Below are 24484 nucleotides of genomic sequence, written 5' to 3'. Positions count from 1 at the left end.
ATGATCAGTAGGTGTCCGCATCCCTGCTTCCTCACCTCAGCACCAATCAGCCACACGCAGCGACAGGAGACGCGGGGCGCTGAGCAGGAGCGGAGCGGAGCAGGAGCAGGAGCAGGAGCGAGCAGCCAGACGCACATTAACCAGCCGCGGGATCCGGAGCAGGAGGAGCAGAGCAGGGGAATCAACCTCGCACCTTCTCAACCCCGACAGAGACATATCTACTCTTTTTATTCTTTCTTTCTTTCTGCCCGCCTCTCTTTGAGCGGGTTTTTTTTGTGGGGAGCGCTTGGAGGCGCTTTTGATGCACTTTGCGAGCTTCTTGTCGTCCGGCGGGTCGCCAGCGTCACAAAGAAAGTCCACGAAGATGCTCCTTTTGTTTTCGACGCTCTGAAACTGCACCGCACAGAGAGAGGCGCACCGCACACGCTCGCTCGCCTGCTCCCTCGTGCCTTCGCCTTCTATTTGTCCCCCCCTTCCCCCCCAAGCCCCCCTCCCCAACCAACCCCACACGCCACCCTCCGCGCGCCACCCCGTCACTTCGCGCGCCGCTTGGCAGTAATGTGCCGTCGCGCGGTCGCAGGCTGCTAGTGGCACCTTGGGAGTTCTTCTCAACAGGAACCCGGTAGGTGATGCTCCCTCTCCCGTTCCCTCCGTCTCTCTCTCTCCCTCTCTCTCTCTCTCACTGTGTGTATGTGTGTGTGTGTGTGTGTGTGTGTGTGTGTGTGTGTGTGTGTGTGTGTGTGTGTCCGGTCGTCGTGTGTTTGTGTGTGTGTTTACCCATCCGATTGCATGCTTTTGTGTCGGTGTGTGTGTGTGGCTGCCAGGTGCATTGATTTCCCCTGGATTTTCCGTGCACTGTAGCCCCTCCAGCTCGCCCCTGTGTGGATTATCTATGCATGACCTTTGATCTGGATGTCTCTCTCCCACACACACACACACACACACACACACACACACCAGACCGGCTGTAATTAATGGCATCGTGGCGCAGCGGCGGCGCAGTGGTTCGTCATCGGCGGTGGCGGCGTGTGGCTTTTCTTTTTTTTCCAAATGCACTTTTCTTTCCCCCAGTTTCCTGCCTCTCTCCCCTCTGCGTCCCTAGACCAACGTCAAGTATTGAACATTTCTGTCTCTCTAAACTTTGTTTACAGGCTGAAAAAAAATCAATGTCCGTGACTTGATTGCCTTTGGGCTGCGTATTCCACTCCAGGGGTGAATTGATTAAGTAATAATGACCCTGAGGAGGGCTGATCATTAAGCTGGGGAGGTTTTTGTTTACCGGCGGCTGCAGGACGTTTTGTTATTTTGCGTTTTTTTTTTTTTTGGTTTTGATTTATTTGGATGCACTTCGATATTGAATCTCCATACCATGAGTATGATGTGCCCCCCCCCCCCCCCCAAAAAAAAGGATAATCTCAGAAAAAAGCAGAGTGGCTATGTGTGTGAGAGTGTGCTGAAACAAACTTAAAGCTTGCTCCTACAGAAATAGTAAACACACTCACATCAGCCTATTGTCTGAGCAGCCTGGTGCTTTCAGGTCCGGAGAAATATTTACCACTGGGGGAAATGCACTGGAATATTTACAGGACTTAAATAATGCCGCCCAGAATGGTGTCTCCACTTCCATGTGGGCATATTTATAATTCATTTTTTTTCCCAAGACAGCTACTGCATGGGGTAGCACCATGGAAGTGATTTGAAATGCTTTAGTGTTCCAGCAATGGATCGGCTTTGGCAATTAGGAGAGAAAGCCCAGAAAAAGGTAATGGAAGTAGGGGGAGATGTGTCTAATGGGCTTTTATCTGTGGAAACCAAATCCAGACAGGCTGAAGAGAGAGAGAGGGAGAGGGAGAGCACCCCCCACAACACACACACACACACACACACACACACACACACACACACACACACACACACACACGCACCTATACACTCACGTACACAAACAGGCATCCCATCCTGAGGCAGCTCACACTGTAGCTGGCGTGGTTGGATGTAAATGGAGCGGTGGCTACCCATGCCGTTATTGACTGGGAGATGGTCATGAATGAAGGCCAGGCGTGCCCACGAGGCTGGAGAGAGTTGTGTTTACAGTCAGAGTGCCACTGTTATTTGGCCAATATCGTCGCACGGGATTTAAATTAAAGGATTAGAGCAAATATACGACTGTTTTGCAGCCAAAGCCCATTGTTTTGTCGCAGGCGTGAATATGAGGATGTTCTTCTGCTGAGGCTCTTCCCCTTTTGGAAATATTGACACTTTGTGCTGAAGCTTCAATTTCAATGTTTTTGTTTTGTTTTTTTGGGAGGGTGGGCGGTGGGGGATTTGCTCTGAATGCACTGGATCACATTCTGTGAATCAGTTTTTTTGGACTTTTGTTGAAAATGTTTAGAAAAGACAGGATGTCTAAACAAGATTAAAACAAGTTGAAATGTCACAAACTCATTAAGTCTGAATGTGTAACCTAATTCCTGTGGTGTTACGATGGTTCTGTTTTTGTCACCAGTTTAAACTAAACTGTGTCATAGTGTAAAAAGTGAGCCAGGGGGCTGTTTTGTCCTCGCAGAAAGGCTAAAACCCAAGAATTTAAAGAAAGAAGAAGAAAAACTGTGTACAAACATTTCAACCATTTGTGCGTAACTATTGTCTCTCTGTTTTCATTTTAATTTTTAGCTCTGGAGAAGATAACCCAAGATGGTAGCACAGTGTTGGTAAGCAGCTGCAGTTTGACCAGGCCACTGTAACCTCACGCTTCAGCTCCCTAAACTCTGACAGCCATTCTTCAGCCATGTCTAACCTAAACAATGTGCTGTGCATCGAAAACGGACAGAACGCAGACTTGTCTCTCCTCCAGAAGGATAATCTTACGGACGGTGGATTAAGCCAGCTCTTGGATTATAATGCAGAAATGGAAAGGTACAGGTCTTTTGCAAACTTTTACAAAACCAATGGGGCATTTCCACAGACTGCTAAGATTGCCCGCATCACAACGCCCATTTTTCCGAGCGCTCGAATTGGCATGTCCCCTTGGAACTGCGATAACGCCATGCTCTGGGGGAGGAAATCAGCGGCAATAAACCCTAATAGGACCAGCATGCATAGAAATGACTCCCAGAGGCCGGGGAAGCCTGGCGTGCCGCCAGAGACGCTGCAAATGGCAAATAATAATTTCCTCTCTACCTTATCCCCCGAACACTGCAGACCTTTAGCAGGAGAATGCATGAACAAGCTGAAATGCGGCGCTGCTGAAGCAGAGATAATGAATCTCCCAGAACGCGTTGGAACTTTTTCCGCTATCCCGGCTTTAGGGGGCATCTCATTACCTCCTGGGGTCATCGTCATGACAGCCCTTCACTCCCCCGCAGCCTCAGCAGCCGTTACAGACAGTGCGTTTCAAATTGCCAATCTGGCAGACTGCCCACAGAATAATTCCTCGGTATCCAGTGGAAACCCAGCGAAGAAGAAAAGGAAAAGGTGTGGGGTCTGTGCACCCTGCCGGCGGCTAATCAACTGTGGTGTCTGCAGCAGTTGTCGGAACCGCAAAACGGGCCACCAGATCTGCAAATTTAGGAAATGCGAGGAGCTGAAGAAGAAGCCCGGCTCGTCGCTGGAGGTGAGAACCGGGGCTCTGCCTCCCCTTCTTTTGTTATTATCCCCCCTCGCACTCCAAAGCATTAACCTTTTCATCCAGTCACGTTCTAAGCCCTTGAAAATTGTTTCCATGCCCACCCATGCCTGAACATCCCCCCGGCTTCTCAAATCTGCCTACCCGCCTAGCCTAATTGGCAGTAATTAGGGGTGTTTGTGTGGAGCGCAAGCTGAGCTTGGCTCAGACACCCCTAATTGCTGCCAGTCAGGCTGGGGCTGGAACGCATCCGAACAACCCCCGAGCTTGGCGCGGCTCCAAGCGAGGCTGGGAAATGGTTTTCAGCAGAGAGCCATCCCTCTCCGCACCCGGTCATTTTAACCAATTATGGAAACCGTCTCTGGATGGGGAGAATCAATATCCCACAAAGCCTCAGCCCCCTGACCACCAAGAGATGGCGAGAGTGATGGCCGGGCTGCTGACGGTGTTTCTCAAAACATCCCCCCAAGTTGAGCGTGGGGAGGGGGTCCGGGGCGGGGGGTAGGGGGGGGGCACACGCTCGGCACCCCTGCTGCTGAGCCCCCGCCCCTTCTCTCCCCCCCATGAATTGAACGTTTGCGTCAAATGGAGGCTGAGGTGAAATCATTGTTTCATCATTCTCGATTATGGATCAATTAAAGCCGTGGTGCGGACCGAGGTGGGAGCGGCAACGCTAAACGGCGGCAGATAGGAAACAGAAACACGCTAAACACTCGCTCGCCCACCAGCCCCCCGTAATCAGCCAGAGGCTTGATTAGGGGACAAATCGGGGCGCAGCGTTTGTCGTAATTGATTTATTTTGCCGCTGACATTTGGTAATCACAGGCGAAGGCGGGATTGGATGTGAAAATGCAGACGGCGGCTCCCCTCGCGCAGAGAATTTTCTCCTCTGACGTGAGACGATGAGCCTGCTCGGGTGAGTCACCGCTAAGTGCAGCCTGTAGGCCAGACCATTCGCCCGTTAATTAACCCCAAGTTGTTACGCAGGCAGGAAAGAAGAGGTTAATTATGAAGTATTACCTCCTCTGTTGAATTGATTTGTTGATTGCAGCATCATTTTGCCACCTTCCTGATTAGACCTGCGTTGTTTTTTCCCTCCAGATTTTGTGTTTTTTTTCTCACCAATAATTCAAGTTATATTCAAGCTGGTGTGTTTTTTTCCTCATGCTATGTACTGTGGTTTTGTCCTTTTTGAAAATGGCTACAAAAGAGGTCAAGATAGTGATTGAATGCAAACTCTGAAACTTGACTGCGGACCGCCGACGTTCATTGTCGTGTCTCACTTCTTGGTGGAGAGTGCAGCTTTCCTGCAAAACCAGATCTTGCTGTATTTCAATTGTATTCACAAACGGTCTTGCTACTTCAACCTTTTGTGTGTTTTGATCATTTTTGAAAAAATACAAGATCCAAATACAGACCTTTAACCCGGAATCATTGTTGTTTAGACACAAATCGTGCAAACATCTTTATGCAGTTTTATTCATGCTTTAGCTTTTCCCACATTCACACACAGATTGCGAATAAAAAAAAATCATCTTGATATAGTTAAAAACGTTGAAATCGTGTCGAGGCATGAACTGCAAATGCACATAGGTGGTGTCAAGTTGTTCCCAATCAATAAAGGGTTTTCTTATGAATAGTGTAGACCACGAATGGGGCGAAAGGGAGCTTGATTTTGAAAACTCTCTGAACAAAATGAGATTCACAGTGCAGGGAAGTAACATCCTCACTGTAACTCACCTGCCCTATGAAAAGCGAAGCGTGCAATTACAGCCAACTGACGCAAGTGGGAGTGAGTTTGGTATGAGACTCAGACGATATGAACTTCTCATAAAGTTGGGATATAAACTTCTCTCTGACGACGTTCTGTCGTGGACGGGCGCGCGCCAAAAGAAGTTGCAATCGGAAGCTCATTTAATGTCAAGTCCATATATTATGTACTAACAGGTGTCTCAAACAGGTGTCCAGGAAGCGTGCCGCGCATCCATAATGCATGGGTAGGACAGACTTTTTGGAAAACATCCATTTGCAAAAGACGGTTAGAATTACCAAGGGTGTGAACACCCCCCAACTCCCCTAAACAAATCCCCACATGCGTTGAAGAGCTCCCTCAGCCACTTCTGTAATTCATATTATGGCCCTCTCCGTCAGTAATTGTTATTTTTGACTCGGCATCTGTAATTACAGGTGCAACCTCCTGCTACGGAAATGGCTTTGAGTTTAAAGGCGCATTAAGGGTGTGATGCTGCGCTCCTGCTTAGACCAACCATTTTTTTTTTTTGTTGTTGTTTTTTTTTTTACCCCTCCACTCCCGTCGATGACGTTAATGGTCGTGGACACTTGAGCCGGATTTGATGGAGAAGTGTTGCGAATCAGCCGCCGGAGCGACTTTTACGTGGAGAATTTACAGCTGCATTACTTACTTACTATTCTTACACGCAATCAGCAGCTTGAACACACGCACGCGTGCACGCAAACGCCGCTCCCTGAATTCGATGAGATTCACCCGAAAACCTAAATGCTGCAGATGCAAAGCGCCATCCAAGCCGCCGCCGAGACGGGTGTATCTTTTCTTCCTCGGAAGGGAAGATGTGCTACTGGAAGCCAGTTAGATTTGGCTGTCAGTGTTTTCCACATGGGAATCACCCTGAACTAATTATATCTTAAGCAGCGGTGGAAAATGCAAATCAGAATTTTACTCACACCCCTGAAATCGGAGAGCCAATTTAATCTAATACCCCCTTTAATTTAGCGCGCTAATGCAAGGCCCTAGAGAATTGCCCTGTGTCACCGCCGTGCTGTTCGGCGGCACATGGCCCCCCCACCCCCCTCTCTCTTCCTCTCTCTGTGTCTCTGCGTTCCTCTCAGGCACCAGGATGGATTAGTCTGCCGTAGGAATCTCATCTAACCTAACATTTCCTGAGCAGTTACCTTTGCGTTGCTTGAGCTCCTATGGCTCAAAGGTCCTTCATTAACTTTCAAATGCAATAATACCACAATGTGGGCAGGCTGGTTCCCCACCTCTGTTTACCTCCCAACTTTGCTTTTATTTCTGCGGGGATCCGAACCAAAAAAAGCAGCCCAGCCCCGGGGAGAGTCTTTGCCCTGCGGCTTGTGCTGCTTCCACGACTGGTCGTTGAAGTATCGTGTGTGTGTGGAAGGTGTTTGTCACTTCGATGATTATGTTTCATCCATAGCACAAAGTGAGGAAAGTTTGCTGGTCTATCAATATGAACCAAGAAGAATACTAGAGTAACCAAAATAGTAATCAGAGTAAACAGTTATTTTTTATGTCTCAAAGTAGGATTGGACTTATCATTTAGCTTTCTTCAGGTTTTTTGTTTTGTTTTTGTTTTTTTCTTATCTATTTAATTTATCCCAGGTTTTGCACTTTTGATAACATAAAATCTTTATTCATGCCATTACTTGCATTAGTTACATTTAGTTAATTATATGATTCAAATAAATGAGGTTCTGGGTCTTGGTTAGTAAAGAAATCATCACCATACCCCACAATGTTCGCCATGACCACACATTGGCTTCCTCTCAACAAATGTATTGTTTTGATGATGAGGGTAGCTTATGAAACGTGCGCTTTTGAAATCCCTCCGCCCAGTTGTTATGTCTGGAATGTAGTTCCGGCTCTGCATTATGGATACACTCCCATCTTGTAATGTTGCACTATTATCATGTTATTGTTTTTATATTTTTATACGGTCTAAGAGGCATATTTGTCAAAATGTTGAACTCTCCTTTAAATTCATTTAAACACCAACATCCTTTGGAAATCACACACTGGTTTTTGGATTTTATGGTAGCAATTATGAATTTATTCCAAATTAACAGTGTGAACTTGACACCACCTCTGTATTTTCATTTCCATTTTTAATTTTAGCCACTGATGCAAAGCAGCAGAGTAGGGTTCAAGAAAAATGTAAAAAGGCAAAAAACAAAACAAAAAAAATCCAAACTCAACAGATTCCTTCAATTAGCACATGTCAAAGAGCATCGCCAATTCAGGGGCAGGAATCAGGCCCTTCTTTCTGTCCCGCGCCCCCTCTGGTCTTTGTGCGCCGTTGATACGGTTGGGCCCACATGAAATGGGAGAGATGAAAAGGTGGCGCGGCTGCCTAGAAACCTTTTGCTATTGTGATAAAAGACAAGGCCCGATGTGGAGGGAAGCAGGACCTTGAGGAAAATAGCTGGGATTCAGTGCCTTAATGAGAGCGCGGGAGCCGAAATAAGCAACGGCAGCCAGGTCTAATTTGTTTTAGGTGTGCTCAGAATAGATAAGGACAAATCTGTGGCCTTCACCCCGCCCGCCCGCGCCCCTCCTCCCCCAACCTTTTGCCTCCCTGGAGATAACGCTGAGTGCTGCCAGCCAATCTCCGTGGGCAAAAGGAGAAGGGGTAAAGAATTATGAGGATGGGGGTGATGGTGGTGGTGGCGGGGGGTACAAACCAGGGAGGGAAAGCCTGGGGGCGGGGGGGCCTTTAGATTGGCGGATCTCTGACTCACTGGATTTAATCAAGCTTTAAAACTGCAGATTAATTTGGTTTGCAGAAGGTCCGAGAGCGCGTGTGTTGAGAGGAAGGGGGTGAGTGGGGAGGGGTGGGGGAGGTTGAAAAAAAAATTCTGCCAGCGCATCTCAACCTAAAGGGCAACCTTAAGCTCCCGTCAAGACAATAGGATTTTGCCATGTGAACCTCGATGCGGAGCGCTTAATTATACCCGTCGTCCCTGTGAGCCACCCTGGGCTCCTTGAGAGCGCCGGGTCCCCTCGTTCATTGTCATGCCCTTTTTTCCCCTGGATTGGCCGTGCCGTGTGGATTTTCTGTCAGCTTCCATTTGCGGAGACCATGCGCGCTCCTCCAGGACGCCGCCGCCGCCGCCGCCGCTGCACCGCCCCCCCCCCCCCTCCTAAAGAATTCATTGGGGTTTTTTTTTCTCTTTTTTTTTGGCCACCGCCACCAATTAGGGGGCCGAGGCGTAATTGGAGGCATCTGGACGGTGCCCTTACATTACGTGGTCTGCCGCCTCCTCCGCCCCCGTTTGATTTAACATTCCTGGTTCAGTGGTGAAAGAGAACTCATTGTCTCTATTATAGCGGCAGCAGCGAGAGAGAGAGTTGGGAGGGGAGGGGAGGGAAGGGGAGGGGAGGATGATGGGTTGTGGGGGGGCGGGTGTTAGACAGCAGCCTGGCGGAGGGGTGGACAGCGTGGAAGAGCAGGTGCAGCAGGACGTTAATGTGTGGCACTTTAAATTTTAAACAGATGAGAATAAATAATTGATGCCGACTCTGGCTGAGAAGTTAAAAGGTATCTCGTCATTACCGGGAGCCGCCGTGAAAAGTGTGAGAAAAGGGGGCCGTCGACCGAAGGCGTCACCAGATTGAGGCGTTGAGGTTGCCAGCCGTTTATTTGTCCCTCCGTGTACGTAAACGTGATCTTGACCCGTTCTGATGCCGGGACACGTTTCGTAGTTTGGCTGAACACCGCAGCAGTTTTGTTGTTTTTGTTGTTTTTGTTTTTTTTTCTGGAATACCTGATTGGGTGTTGTGCGACAGAACAACAGTGAATTGGTGATGTTTTTGTTCCATGTTTTTAATCAGGTATTTAAAAAATCGTTTTGCATCAGTTCAGTGCCTTGAGACGGATTCCTCATCAGCCATTGTATTGTATTACATTCCTATTAAAACAGGACTGGGCTGTAAGGGTGGATTTACAGTTTACTTTTTTATTTTTTTATTTTTTGAAGATTTGACTGAATAGACAAAGTAAAGATTTTCTACACAACAGTATAGCTACCAGCCAAAATGTGTGCAGGGAAAATCTCAAATCTTATGCTATTGTAAGACTGAAGACTGGATGCAATCAGAAAAAATATATATTTATAATAATTACTCTATTGCAAATGCTTTTATCGTCATTAGAGTTCAGTGGTTAGAGAGTATGCAAGCAAAAATTAAAAAATAAGATTTATACCCTTTATAGCCTTGAGTATTAGACCATTTTAATGGTTGTTGCAGGACCTAATTGTTTTTCATTTTAAACACATGGGGGAAAATGTGGAGGACCAAGTTTTATTTTTTGGTCGTGGCTTTTATTTTGTTAACAAGTGGACAACACATAACACATCAGCGGGTACAGGCAGTTAAGGCTAGTTAAGGTTAGCTAGCTGTGACTAGCTTTGGTTCATTTCTTGCATGCATCTTATTTGCTGTTGTCTTGACCATAGTTTCTTAGTTTCAAACTGTTCGGTTTATGTGGGCCCTGCAAACGTCAGGCCGAGAAGTTTTTAGTTTCCCAACAATAGAAAGATCACATCGCCTTCATGCGTTGGGCGTGGCGAGACGTTGCTGCTACGTCAGCAGCGGTAGGTCGCGGAGTCACCCTTATATGCCTGTGCATAATTTACGACGCCCTCCTGCTCAAAAGTCCATATTTCCCTGGAGGCAGCAGCGGCAGCTGACACTGAGGTGTTTGGCGGCTGACACAAGGCGCCAAGAGCTTCACATACAGGTGCAAAAGCTCTGCTAGTTCACAATAGCTGCCTCGGTTTGGCCAGAGTGGCTCCCTCTATCTCTGTCACACCTCTGGCTCCAACGTTTCAAAATAAACGCACAGTCGCTTAAGAGGCCATTTTAATGCAAGTGCAAGCGTTTTATTATGAAAGTCTAGATCCCACATGGAGCGACTGGAGTCTCCACCTGCGCGACGCATTAAAAAAAAACAAAAAAAAAAACAGCAGAATGATCATTTAACTATGCAAATTCCAGCGCGTTGCGACGCCAGTCCAAGCAAGTTTCAGAATGAAAATAAAAGTCTGTTTCCAATCAATGTAAATCTCATTGCAGCTGGAAAAAGAGACGCTGTGTAATATATGCGGCCGTAGAAATGCAATCCCATCCATGGGTTAAAAGGCTGAAATGACGGACGGCCCTTTTTTTCCACGGCCAGGTAACGTCAAAGTCAATTTGCGAGTGGCAACTGATGGGAGAAATTGGTCAGCATGGTTTAAGCGTCTCAGCCTCTGCAAGTCAAATCCCCGCACGCCGCCGCCTCTATTGTGGCTTCGCTCTCGCATGATGAATATTTCATGGCGAGCGTCTGACACCATGCCCAGAAAGATATTTCAAGGGGTTTTTTTCTGATAGAAACCCCGGGGTTAGAGAGTGTCATGGAGGCGTGAAGTCGGTTTGTGGCCTGGAGGCAGAGGATCGGATTTATGATGCGGTGGTTGATGTCATCAGGTGGATATTTTCATCCTCGACGGGAGGAGCCTGCTTTTGTCCTTCTCGGCCGCTGATAAACCTATGAGCCGCTGCGGGTGCGCCGTCGCCACCTTAAGAGATGCGTTTTTGTCTGCGTGGCGCTCATTTGAGTGGAGAAATGATTTCAATCTACGCCGGGGCGCAAGCTGTGTTTTGACAAAGTGCGAGCGCTTTTTCCGCGTCAGATCAGCGCAGAGCGGGAATGACAGAGCAGCGGGGGGGCCTCGCTCGGCAGAAGCCGCTCTTAAATACTGCACATTACGTCGCTCGCCGCGTTTCTCCTGCTGATGATGCTGCTGTTTTTCATTTTGTTTTGTTTTTGAGTTGTTGTTTTTTTTTTTTGTTTTTTGTTTTTTGTTTTTATACCCTTGTCAGGTTTCGCCTCAGAGCTTTTCTCTGTTATTCACTTTAGGTCGGTTGAGGCGGAATTGCGGTCTAATAAATTCAACTTGATGACCCTCCCTCCTGTTGGTCGTCTTCTCTCTCTGGGTGTTAGTGCACGTGTACCTCAGAATTCTCTGAAACAGAATGAGAGACATGATGCACAGCCTTAGATTGCCCATTACGGTGTACGTAACAGCATTAGTGCGTGTTTACCAGTTGACATGTGTGTTGGAGATGTGTGGTGTGGTAGATACTGATCCTGCTTTAAAATCAGCCCAGCGGTATGAGAACAAGTCGCTATGGTCCAACCGGTTCCTGTGTTGGGTTAACACATAATTAAACTTTACCACAATAAGTATGATAGCTGCAATTGCATCAATACGTGTGCATGTCATTTTGGACAGTTATGGTATTTGGTTAATATTAGTGAAGGTTAACATGTATTCAGTATTTGATTTGTTTGATTAATACTGAACTTTTATTTACAAAATAATTTTCATTTTTATTGAATGCCACTTAAGTTAGAATACAGCGATTGTTAGCCCGAACTTGAAAGACTGTTGACCTATTTCACAATTAAAAGTCTCATGACAAATAAATTAAAAAAGAAATGAGTAGAAAAGAAATCTGCTTGTGTGATGTCATTTGAGTGTCCAGCAAACACAGTGATTCAGTGATTCAGTATTTCCACACAAAAAGAACCAAAAGAGGAACACTAATAAGAACAGGACATGTAAACATGTAGCTCATGTATCGTGTAGCTGCTGGGGTTTTTAGTCTCTTTTGGACCATTGTCTGAATCCATAGGATGTCCTGGGTGTAAGTTGTTATTGCCTTATTTCTCACCCACTGTAAAGGTTATAGCTTACAGTGGGCCCTTTGCAAGCTTTTTAGCTGAAAATGTCAATGCAAATTTGACTCCTGAATCTTCCACATGACATGGCACTAGCAGGATGGAGACATGTTACATCAATGGCCACCAGACTGGCATTAGGAGGAATTGTGCCTGTCCAATAAGACGGTAGTAACTCCTTAAGAGGTCAAATTTGGGGTGAACTATCTATGTTGCAGTAAACGATGCTGCAGGAAAGACTCACACAGGGAGTGACTGGTGACCCCTTTTTAATCTATTGTTTATGGCAATTTCAGCCTCAGAGTGACATTTAAATCAAACAAAATATTTTAAAAAATATATAATTTTACATTTTTCAAAATATATTTTTCTGAATCTCAAATCCTGCTTTTTCAGTATTTTAATTTTCATTGAATAAACACCCTCAGAGCTTCTCACCTCTATCGGCCGTGCTGCTCGTAGACTTTATGATTGGCTGGTTTGAGCGTGCTTTTGTGTGATTCTGCACCGACGGTGCATCATTTCCCGTGCCATTTCATGCATTAAGGGCTTTTCACGTGCCGTTAAACACCATCTGCATTCGACGAGATTTAGACCTGCTGGTGGAAACGGCAACATCACATGACTTCGCTTCACGGGTCTTAGCGCATAATCCGTTTGGTTAAGATTAGTGATAGAGTAAAATAAATAAATAAATGAATAAATATATTGGACAATTAAGTGGTTATCACCAAAGATTCCAGGCACTGCACAAGACTTGAACTTAAACGCCTCTTGGGAAGGTAATTCAATAACGCTCACACGTACATCATAAAGGAAAGACAAAACAGAGGTGTATCTGAAACTCAGTGGTCTTCTTCTCCGATTAGTGAATTTCACAGACAAATAGACAAATGCAAAGCCTTAGAAATAAGCCAACAGGAAGTGATGAGACAATGTCTCGCAGAGGAACAGACAGCAGTGCCAATGAGATTTGGTTTTGTTTGGCACTGAAGTTTGAAATCCGCTCTTCGGGGACGTAATGAGGCTGGATTTTGTGGATAAAGTGGCCCGACAATTACACTCGCCCACGCCTTCAAGATGCCCAAGAGCACAGCAAAGACTGGCAGGTTGAAGGGGTTTTCCCTCAGAAAGAAACACCCAAAAGGATGATGCACATACATGGAAAAACTCTCAATGGAATTTTTTCCATTTTTGACCCGTAATAACACCCAAAATGCCTCCAGGTGCAGTTTGGTAAGCCTGGGCATGCATCCGCTTCGGCTCATAGATCCTGTAACTTTAAGGTGACACCTTTAATAATATATATATCACTCACTCCCTGACTGGTAATCTGTGTTTTTCCACGCTGGCGCAGACGTACCCGACCGCAGCCTCCATTATACGAGCGCAATTAGAGCTCCCACTTCAGCCGCGCTGCGTTTTCCAGGCATAACCTAAATACCGCCTCGATTTACAGTAAATATATGCGGAGCTTTGCGTCGCAGACCTCGCAAGTTTTTCGAGGGATCCCGCACAGATGCCGAAAAATCTGCTCTTAAGAAGAGGGGAAAAAAACACAACAAGGCGGGCGGCCGGCCGCTCCGCTTTGCATTTCAATTTAACATTTTCACGGCGCCGACGGCGCGCTGCCTCGCCGAGCCTTGGCGAGCCCTCGCCTCGTTACGCCCACACGGCGCCCGGGTGGCGCTCGCTCGCTGGCGTCTGCTGCTCCCAGGGCCTTCTGCCGCTCCGGCCCCCGGAGAGGGGAGGGGATTTCCAGGACACATTCCTCAGGTATGTGCACGCTCCGAGGGGCCTGCGCATCCCCCCCCCCCACTATGCATCCACCCCCCCATCCATCCTCCCTCCCTCCTACCCTGAGTCGCTTCCTGCAGCAACCCCCCTCCTCCGAGTTCAATTGACCTCGCCGCTGCATCCGTCTGCTTTCTCTCTCTCTCTCTCTCTCTCTCTCTCTCTCTCTCTCTCTCTCTCTCTCTCTGCCTCACCCAACCCCCATCCCTTCCTCCCACACCCCAAGCGCCAGACCCACATAGGAGAGCTGGCGGCAGCGGCGCTGTGTAAAATAGCCTGGCCCGGGTGAAAGCTAATTGAAATGGAGGCCGGCACTGCGGCACTTAGTCGCGGGGAGGTGAAGGCAGCCGCGGGGCTGCGCAGCCTCTGACCCGGGGGGGGCGCCGCCTCGCGCTCTTCCCACAAGGGTCGGCTCCGCCTCTGTCTGTGCGGTTCAGGGCTTTTTTCTTCAAATGATAAATGAAAGGAGGCGTCCCGGTCGCCTGATATCTCTCCCTCGCTCCCCTCCCGCCATCCCTCCCTCTCAGCTCAGTGTGGAGTTTTACTCAGCGTTAAAGGCTGGGAAAGATTTTCTGCTGATGATGTTTTTTTATTTTTCCTCCATTTTTTTCTGGAAATTCCTAATTCGTTTCACAGAATTTGTTTCTGAGGCAAGACCACTCTGTGTTTCCTCTGTATTTTTTTTTCCCTCATCGTGACTGTTCACTAAAGACCCATCACACTCTCAGTGCGTTGGGTTTTTTTTTCTCCTTGCAATTAATTCAGATGGTTTTTATTTTCTTTTGGATTGCGTTTCGTTTAATTAGCGATTACGGACAAATTTTCCATCACCAGAAAGAAAGCGCTGCGTTTTCTATCGGCTTCAAGTTCGATTGTTATCACCACTTCTGCAATGCCGTGAAAGCATCAGCCAGATGGACGCAGCTTGTATATTATATATATTATAATATGTCCCAATTCACCTCAGACAAACGTCCAGGTGCTGTTTGGGGTCAATGGGCTCAGGTTATCTGTCCTTCTCTCCCCCTGACGGGCCGAAAGCTCCTCATAATGTCCCATTGACATCCGAAACCACATTCGGGACCAATCATGATATAATTTGAGCTCCTGTATGCGGAGGCGAAACTCCCTCCGTCTCCCTGACGGCAGCTTCTTTGTCGCTACCGGAGTCAGAGAACAACGACGACTCCTGCAGCCGGCAGTTACTTTTAGCGGCGAACCCTCGGCTGAAATGAGGCTAAATTGCGTCGGGGGCCGTGCCTGAATAGTTTTGACGCAAAAATGAATCGTCCACAAACATCCGCACTTTGGTGTTGTTTATTTACGACGCGTCCGGTTTGTAATGGCCTTAATGTGAGACGAATACTGATGTGTGGGGAAACATCAGTAGTTATTTGCTCCACTGTAGAGCAAGTTTTTAGTTTTGACTGGACAATGCGTAAAACAATCTTAGTATTTGCACATTTAAAAAGCAATATGGTCACTCATCCACAATTCCAATTCCAATTGGATTGTCACGGTTATTGAATAAGTTGACAACATCATCTGCATCGGACGTTTTTTTCTACATTAAATGAAGGGTTTTTCCCCACTCTGTCATGGTGCGGTGTGGTATCACTTTTATTTTGAAAGGGCCTCTCCATTCCAAATTATTTTTGTTTATTTTGTTTCGTCAAAAAGACTCTCAGAATAAGAATGAAATAAACCGAACGCCTTCATGAGACTTCCCATTCAGCTTGTCAGGTGATTCAGTCTGATTGTGTTTCTGTTTTCAGGAGTTGAAGTTGCGTGGAAACCCAACATTTGGCGGGTTTTGGTTGGGACACGCGATGATGTCACTCTGCTTAGCAGCCTGTTTCGGCACCGGCACTAACATGTGACTGACTGCAGGGGCACCGTTTTGCCCCCTGACGGTCGCCGCCTGTGACACACTGTGTCGCTGCCCCAGTTTTACTGGGCCTTTTCCCATTTCACGCTCGCCGGCTGTTTGATAAAGGTGCATTTCTGGAGGTTCTCCGAGGTTTTGGCGAGCGCCTCGCTGCGGCGGGCGGGCGGGCGGGCGGGCGGCCGGTGAAATATACGTCCTGCAGGAATACGGCGGTGTAATTACATTCCGCCATTAGCATACAGAGGCTTCGCGTCGCAGTGCACTCAGCCTCCAGCAGCACTTTGCCATATGGTCCGTCTGCAGTGCTCGGGCAATATTTGGCACGACTGCTGCAGAAGGTCAAATATCAAGTCAGAGGACTGTGCCAGGATTTCATCCATGCTAATTGCTTGCGCTCTCCCTCCCTCCCGCTACTCTCTACCCCCTCCCCCGCTTCCCCCTCTCCTCCGTCCTCACCCGCTGGAGTAAGTAATCTGCTTTAGGATGTTTCTGAGATGGAGATGGATTTGGTTTTCCTTCGCTGCCCCTCAGCCTAATCTCCCCTCTGTGGCCACCCTGCCTCTTAAGCACACCATCATACATTCTAAACCACCAACCCCCCAATACCTCTCTGTTCACACATGCCTAGTCAGCGTATAACAAAAAAAAAAAAAAAAACTCTTAAATTCCTCATTACTCACAAATGTTTGCAACACACTTAGCTTGATTTGCTCGGCCGGCTGCCTGCTGCAGAATGTGGCCGAGCTCCTGGAACGCTGGTGAAGGCTGCGCCCTGGTTGGTTGTGCGTGTGTTGGTTTGCGAATGTCTCAAGATTTGATCTCTGCCGCGAAAGAGTTGAAATGCTGCAAAAGGTCGACGATGTAAAGTTATTGTCAACCTTGTGCCAGACCTCACGTTCCGGATTGGCAAAGGGATAAAATGCTGACACAACAGCAAAAAAGAGGAATAAATTATACACTTCAATGTTTAATTAAGTTCATTATTAATTCAATAGAAATTCTAAGTGGGATTGTCACCAGTAATTTTTTTTTCAGTCTTGCTTTCACGGCAGGCCACAGCCAGTGTGAACATTTCACATCTCAACATATATATTTCCATTTTGTTTCATTCCGCGTCCACTTTAAAGGAAATTGACCCCCCTCAAAAAATAACAAATAAAAGCAAAAAAAATCTTCCTGTTAAGACCACAAAGCTAAAAAAAAAATTATCATAGCCAAAAAACAAACAACCAAATAAAGAAAGAAACAACATTTTATTGGCACAGATAAACATACTTTGCTTTTTTTTTTTTTTACAAATATATTTTTATATTAATATTACAAATAGATCCTTATGTAATATTCAGGCAGAAGCAGAATGAAGAAGCTCTTACAATGGGGTGATTTTGGTGCTGGGAGCCAAACTGGTTGTCTGTGGTCTACCGTGGCGATGACCCATCCATGGCACAACGCTAGCTTTTCAGTCGCGTCATTGGCTTTGCTACGGTAACGGCTGCAAGCACCGAGATGAGATTCCTACCCCGCCCCCCCAAACCACCCACCACCCACCTCCCACCTCCCACCCACCAACCCAGACGCGTGCAGGTGATGGATTGCTCTACCTTCCAGGTTTGAGCTTGGCAACGCCCCAATATTCCCGCAGAATAAAGTGGCAGGCAATATATAACGCATCAGTTAAGGCTGGCTGCATTGCCGGATCCCACCCCCACCTTCCTGCTCTCCGCCCGCACCAAACCCCCTCCAGTCCCTCTTTCTTGGACCCAGAGATCAGCTCCAGGTTTTTTGTTTTTTGTTGGTTTTTTTTTGGCCGCCTCCCAACGGCTTTCCGTGCAGCGCAGAAACATTCTTTATCCTGGCTGCCTCGTCCTCGTGCGGTCTCCACTAGCCCGCCGCCTGGAAGAAGACAAGGTTGTGTAATCTGGAACAAATAATTATCTAATTGAGATAATAACTTATCTGACCCGTAGCCCTCGGGTTAATTTGAGGTTTGCTGGGCGCTGTTGGCTGAAAACACACACACACACACACACACACACACACACACACACAGGCTGGTAAATTCAGACTTTGCACACAAATTCCCCCCCCCAGAAATGTGCACATGATTATGCCTGTTTAGAAAGTGACTCTGGCTCCCAGACAGTAGAGGCAGTGTTGGCTGCTGTGGTTGGAGCGTGTCGAGAGGCTGATGGTGACGTTGGTGTGTACATATATATATTTATACATATATATATATATATATATATACACATATGTATGTATGTATGTATATGTATATATAAATATATATATATATATATATATATATATATATATATATATATATATATACATATATATATATATATATATATATACATACATATATATATATATATATGTATATATATATATATATATACATATATATATGTATATATATATATATATATATACATATATATATATATACATATATATATATATATATATACATATATATATATATGTATATATATATATATATATGTATATATACATATATATATATATTTTTTTTTTTTACTTCCTGTAGTGCACAGAGATGTGCACTTATGAAAAGTGACCTGCTTCTCTGTCAGCAAGTTAATAAATTATGGCCATTGCCAGGGTAATGTATGGGCCACGTGTTATAATGAGCATTCTGAAACACATCAGCGCAGTCCCACAGGCTGCCACTCCATCCACCCCTCATGGTGCACACCACCGTCTCTTCTCCCTGAGATTTCTCCCCTTTCCGCTACCCCCCCCCCCCCCCCCCAACTCTCTTCATCTCTCGTCTATCTGTTCCATTTCTTCTCAGAGGGATTTTTTTTTTTTTTGCTGCCTCTACGTTTTTTTCTTTTTCCAGGGTACATTCTCATCTTGAACACCCCCCCCCCCACCAAAAAAAAGTAGAGAGGAAATTCACGAGAATTCCTTGACGAAAAAAAAACAGAGCTTGATGGAATTTGTCCCTGCAAAAAAAAAATGTTGAATTAAAAAAAATCGACGATGTGCGTGTGCGTGTGCGTGTGCGTGTGCGTGTGCCTGTGCGTGTGCTGGTGCGAGCGATGGGTTGGGGGTTCTGTGACAAGGCTGGCTGGGAGCACAGAGCCGAGGGTTAGTGCCAGACATGTCTCAAGAGAAACCGGGGCACATTTGCAATCACCCCGAGTTCAAAAGGGTAATTTATTCACAGTCTGTGGTTAAAGCCGGCCTGCTTGGAATGCCAGTGGGATCGTGGCGGCGGCAGCAGCAGCGGGCTGAGTAGCAGAGACGCATCATTTTCATTTTTTTTCCTCCCCCCCCTTGATTTTCACCCACCCCCGCCCCCCCCGCCCCTCCTCTCCACCCTCCCGCCTCTCATCTCATCGGTGCCCTTTATCGCCCGTCGTTGTTTTCGGCGCGAGTCCTGCGCCCGGCACCGTCTCTTAACGCGCGCGGGCAAACATATTTCACTTTTACGCTCATCCGCATTGACGTCCCGCCGCTGATTGAATTTTGAGGCGCCGCGGCGTCGCCCATTATCATCCTCGCAGTCGCGAGCGGTTTATCTCCGGGGCTGCGGTGTGACACTGAAGGCTGCAGGAGGGCAAAGGCACAGGCGAAGGAGGAGGCCTGGCCCCGGGGGTGAAGGAAGGTGTGGGGGGGTTGCGGCCCACGAGCTCTGTTTTTGTTTTTATTGTTTTGCGAGGTGAGAGAGAGAGAGAGAGACAGAGAGAGAGAGAGAGAGAGAGAGAGAGAGAGAGAGAGAGAGATCAGGGGGGCCTTAAACGCAACGCTTACCGACGCTTTTCTGCTTCTCCTGCAGGAGCCTTTTTATAGAAGCAGCCTGATTATGATTCAGTGTCCCGTCCTCGCCAGCGCCGTATTTCACCGCCGCTACCCCTCCCCCCACCACCACCCTACCCCCTCTCCCCCTCTCAATCAGCCCCGGCGACGTGGCTCCGGCATTAACTGCACCTGCCAGCTTGAGTTAGGATCACAGAGCGCCGCCGCCTCGGCTGCCCGGAGACCTCGCGGAACGCCTCGGCGGAATCGGCGGAGAATTATTCCACCACATGTCAGTTTTACGGCGTCCTTATCGCCAAAAGCCACTGGCAGACGTCTCACAATGGCGCTGCCTGCCTGCCGCCGCGGCAGCACGGTGCGGCGTGGCGTGGCGGGGTTAATTTGAGGTCCGCACCGACGTTTTTCCCGCCTTCCTTCCTTCCTTCCTTCCTTCCTTCCTTCCTTCCTTCCTCCAGTCGGTGAGCGTTCGCTGCCAGAGCGGGAAATTGTCTTTCCTGGCGTGCGTCGCCGTGGCTCAGCTTGTTATGCACGCTCCGCTGCAGAGCCGCCGCCAAGGCGTCTTGATCTGAGGTGAAACCTCATGAAAACTCCCCTCGACGTAGCGTCATCAACCCTAACCATTCTCCTGCTTTCACCCCTCCCCCCGACGCCTCGTCAGGTCGTCCTTTGTGTTGGTCACCACCGAGACCCCCCCGGGATCCAACATGGCGGCCCATTCATTTGAATGGAGTTGCTGGTTCGCTAGTGCGTACGCCGAAAAGTTTTTGGGGTTCCAGGTTAGTTCCGCATAATGCAGCCTTATAGAGCACGTGAAGTAGTGGGAAGTGTCACTTCCCATCATGCCCTAATGTCCTGACTTCATGCGGGGAATAAACTCTTTTCTGGCCATTTTCTGGCCTTTGTAAGGATTAAAACTCAATGATTTAAAACTCCACAATAGAAATATTTGTTATGAACTGCATTTCAGGTGGCAGTTTTACAGGCGTTTACAGGCGTCCTATGGGGGGAAAATGCTTTTTGGGCCACATGGGTTTTTTGCTTGCAGTACCTCAAGTCACCACTGGGGAGAAAAACACAATTGCCAGTCCAGTTCTTATAATGCATCCATGGTCGCCACTCACACGTGTCTTTTCTTCCCTGCTCCTGATAGAGTGATTTTGAAGGCGCGTGCAGGTGGACGGGGGGTGGGGGAGGAGGTGGAGGGGGAGGCGGTGCAGGCGACTCAGGGCTGTGCTAATTGAGCCTTCTTTGTGCCTGGTCACTGCAGTGTGCCGAGGCGAGGAGGCCCTGGGAGTGAATCCAAGCAGCACTCAAGAGCCCCGGCGGATCGATAACAGGAAACTTAACAAAACAGAGACATGCCGAGTGGCCAGATCAGGGTCATTATTGTCTCTGGCGAGCCGCACTTCCACCGAGGGCTGATCAATGTGAGAATATGGATTAAGATAAACATTCTCACCTCCCCGTTCGCCGCCCTCCGCCTCGCGCCACGCACGCTCCAGTCCAAGGCGGCAATGAGCGAGGCGGAAGGTCGTCGATGTACGAGCGCTGAGTGGAGACGTGCACGCTAAATATATACGGCGTTTGAAATGTGTGTTTGACATATTTCCTCCCTGCGTCTCATCAAGGGGACTCGAGTGAGAGCTACGACAGACGCATTATCTACAAGATTATTGGTTTGGTTTTTGGGGACCGTCAACAGATCCCCTCAGTGGCTCATATTGACTTTTACTTCTTCAGTGAAATATACGTCAGGCTGCAGGATTTGTGTCAAGAGACATTCAAACATGTAACAGGTTATCAGGTGCACTTTGAGTTAAAGCCATGCAGTCTAGCGCAGTCCTGATATACAATTCAACTGTCGTGCCGGTAAGAAGAGTCAATAGGTTTATATTTAGCATAATTTGCATATATGTACATATATATGTATATATATGTATATACATCATTTGTTCCAACATTTTGTTCCAAACATTTCTTATTTTGTTGATCAGTTTTTTGCAGTTGATGCAGCAAATTGAATTGTGCCTCCTAAACTTGATTCTCATTTGTGTTCAAAACAAATACCAGATGTCTGTGTTTTATGGACTAATATGACTCATTGGTCTGGGTCTCCTGGATGGGGGGAGAAAAAGAAATGAGGCTGAAGATGTGCATGATGACTAAAGTAAATAAATAAATGAATCACAATAATGAAACAAGCATTGCCACCTTTATCAACAGGCTCCCTTTTTCCAACTAATATGATTCAAAGAACCAACACCTTGACACCAACAGGGTGTTGAGTGGATCAGATCAGCAAGACTCAACAAGCTGACATTTTTAATTAAAGCCAGATACGTTTAATATATAAAAAAAAAAAATTAAAGGCACAAGTTTTGGGTTATGCTTGACTTCTAAAATCAAAAAACAAAGAGTGATGCACAATGAGTTTAAAATTTGAATTTATCATGAAAAAATATGTTATTTTTAATTACTTTTAACTGTAGTGTAGTGTGCCTCAGTGTCCAGAAGTGTGCATTGTAAGTTGTGATAGATTGATAGATGGATGGACGGATGGATGGATGTTGCATGTGCAGCGATGTGCAAATGGAAAGACAAAAAGTAAACACAAACTAGATGAATTCAATACTTGCAAAAACAATCCAGTGTTTTTGATTGGCTCCAGTTTATCAAAATATTTTTGACAAATTTCTGACAAGGTCCTGAACCAAAAGAGCAAAAACGTCCGCTGTGTCTGCCACCTGCTGTCGCTCTACAGCCTCTCCGGCATTTTCAACACTGTTCACCAAAGAACATCTAACTTTCCTGGTCCTTTCCTGGAAGAATGAGATTAGGAAAAAAGGGAGATTCACTGTGCGAAATGTCTTTAAGGCAGTCACGGACTTAGAAAGTGTCGTTTAATGAGAAGCTTTCACTTGTGGGCCGAATATTTTGTCGAAAAAATAATTTCATATGCAGAAATCTTTAAAGTGAATCTCTTTATAAGAGGACGGAAATCATAAGGTGCATGTCATCCCCTTAAAAGCGTTTTATTCATAACTCCAAATTTCCTTCGCAGTTGACTCGAAAATATGGAAGTCATTGTTTCTTTCAGTGTGAGTGCGGCTGTGATTGGTTTCCTTGGAAGGAATGTGAACATCCAAAACTGGAAAGACTCAGGTGACGCAGAAGAAACCACGCCATCCTTTCAATGACGATGACCTTTATCTCAGAACGACAGAAGCCCTCGTGGCTTTGTTGGAAGGTGATCGCTTTAATTAGTGGTGTGGATGGTTGATAAACCTGGCCGTAACCGTGGACTGTAAGCCGTGTTTACGTCAGAGCAGTGCACAGCCCCACACGGCTGTGCTAAAAAACCTCTCATTGGGCCCCGAGGGAGCCGCAGATGACACCCGGTATTAAAATGTCAACTCGCCCTGGTGGGGGATTAAAGTGATTTTAGTTGTGATTATGCACCATTTCTTCCCTTGTCAACAGTGGCGGTGAGGGTGGGGGTGAGAGAAAAAAAATTATCAAAAAAATGCACTAATTGGTCGTGGGGATTGGAGCGAAATTCCAGTTTTTTTCTTCACGTCTTTGACTTCCAAATGAGTTCTGGAAGCAAGAGGCTGTCACTCCGCCGTCGAGGTTGAGGGGAGAGGAAGGCGGAGGAGGGGGAGGAGGTGGGGCAGGGGGAGGGAAGAAGAAGCGGGGGAGGGGCGGTCGCTGGCGCCGGGCTGAAATTGAAATGATGCACTGTTCCCCCTCACTGCAGCTCGACCCACAGTAATTAAATGCCTCATTGTTGCTTCTTGGGAATTTGTATTGAATATTTCATCCGGCGTAATGATTATTTGGGTGTGGGTGGGGCGAGGATGTAATCACCTTGGCTGACTCTTTGATGAAATACTCGGTGCGCCGGCTGTGTTTTATGGCCGTTTTAAGTGCCCCTTCTGGGTTTTTACTTAACTTAATGTCCGCGCCGTCTCGAACCGCTGCTAACCAGAACCTGGCGCTGCTCTTATTATTTATCAGCTCCTCGGTGTGTGTGTGTGTGTGTGTGTGTGTTTGTGTGTGTGTGTGTGTGTGTGTGTGTGTGTGTGTGTGTGTGTGTGTGTAACTCATGAACGCGTCCGCAGAATGGAAGCACATCATCCTGGAGATTTAGGGGAAGGTGGCGCGCGCCTTGATTATTCCTCTCTGAATGTGGCTGAGTGTCGCGACCGAGGCTGTCTATTCAGTACCTGCAGCTGGTTCCAGATTCAGCTGCTCACCTTCTCACAGCCAAGAGAAAAGAGGAGCCATTACACATCTGTGTTCCCTCTTCCGACTCCCCCGCTTCGCTAGCGGCTTGATTTTGAAATATCATTGTCGCTCTCTTTGAAAACCGTTAACGGGTCGGACCGTCTTATGCGGATGACTTGGCTCCGAGAACTGAGATCAAGCGAATAGCTTGACGTCGCGAAGCAGAAGCAATCGAATCATCGTTGAAGGCCCTATTTTTTTCCTCTCTATTTGGCCTTGGCGTCAAGAAAGTTCTCTCTCCAAAGTCTCTGCCTGTACTTTTACGATTACTTCATGTGCTTTTGCGGTGGTTTTACTATTTGTCTTTACCGTCCCTCCCCGGAGTGTGATGTGTCCCCCCTCCGCTCCACGCTTCCGCTGGGAAAAAGCACTTTGGTTGAACCGGGGTTGGCCAAAGTGGTTGTCAAAATGTGGCCCCCGTGCATAAAGTTGAACTGTGGTGAAAATGTCAACCTGCAGATTAAAGCGTGTCCTTCACATTTTGTCTCCTGCAGAGGACGCCGGTGAGCAGCGGCGAAGCCTTCCGGTGGTTCTTCTAGAGTGGACGCCCCCCCATCCAGAGGAAAGACGGGCGGACGTGCGGGTGGG

General features: G+C 47.1%; 1 protein-coding gene across 2 annotated transcripts; it reads left to right on the top strand.

The window, feature by feature from the left end:
* Positions 1-24484, top strand: cxxc4 (CXXC finger 4). 2 transcript variants are annotated; one of them, XM_076031865.1, is made up of 4 exons: positions 1-622; positions 2674-2916; positions 3529-3613; positions 24391-24484. In XM_076031865.1, exons 2-4 carry the CDS (start codon positions 2789-2791, stop codon positions 24433-24435), a joined length of 258 nt encoding a protein of 85 aa, XP_075887980.1. In that variant the 5' UTR covers positions 1-622; positions 2674-2788; the 3' UTR covers positions 24436-24484. The 2 variants fall into 2 exon arrangements, with proteins under 2 accessions (XP_075887980.1, XP_075887971.1); XM_076031856.1 differs by having other exon boundaries at positions 13-622; positions 2674-3613.

This window comes from Nelusetta ayraudi, unplaced genomic scaffold (assembly GCF_046127955.1).
Source record: "Nelusetta ayraudi isolate G7.1 ecotype Tasmania unplaced genomic scaffold, CSIRO-AGI_Nayr_v1 ptg000004l, whole genome shotgun sequence".
Classification (NCBI taxonomy): Eukaryota; Metazoa; Chordata; class Actinopteri; order Tetraodontiformes; family Monacanthidae; genus Nelusetta; species Nelusetta ayraudi.
The sequence above is the reverse complement of the archived record's forward strand: the minus strand, read 5'-3'. Positions and strand labels throughout refer to the sequence as shown.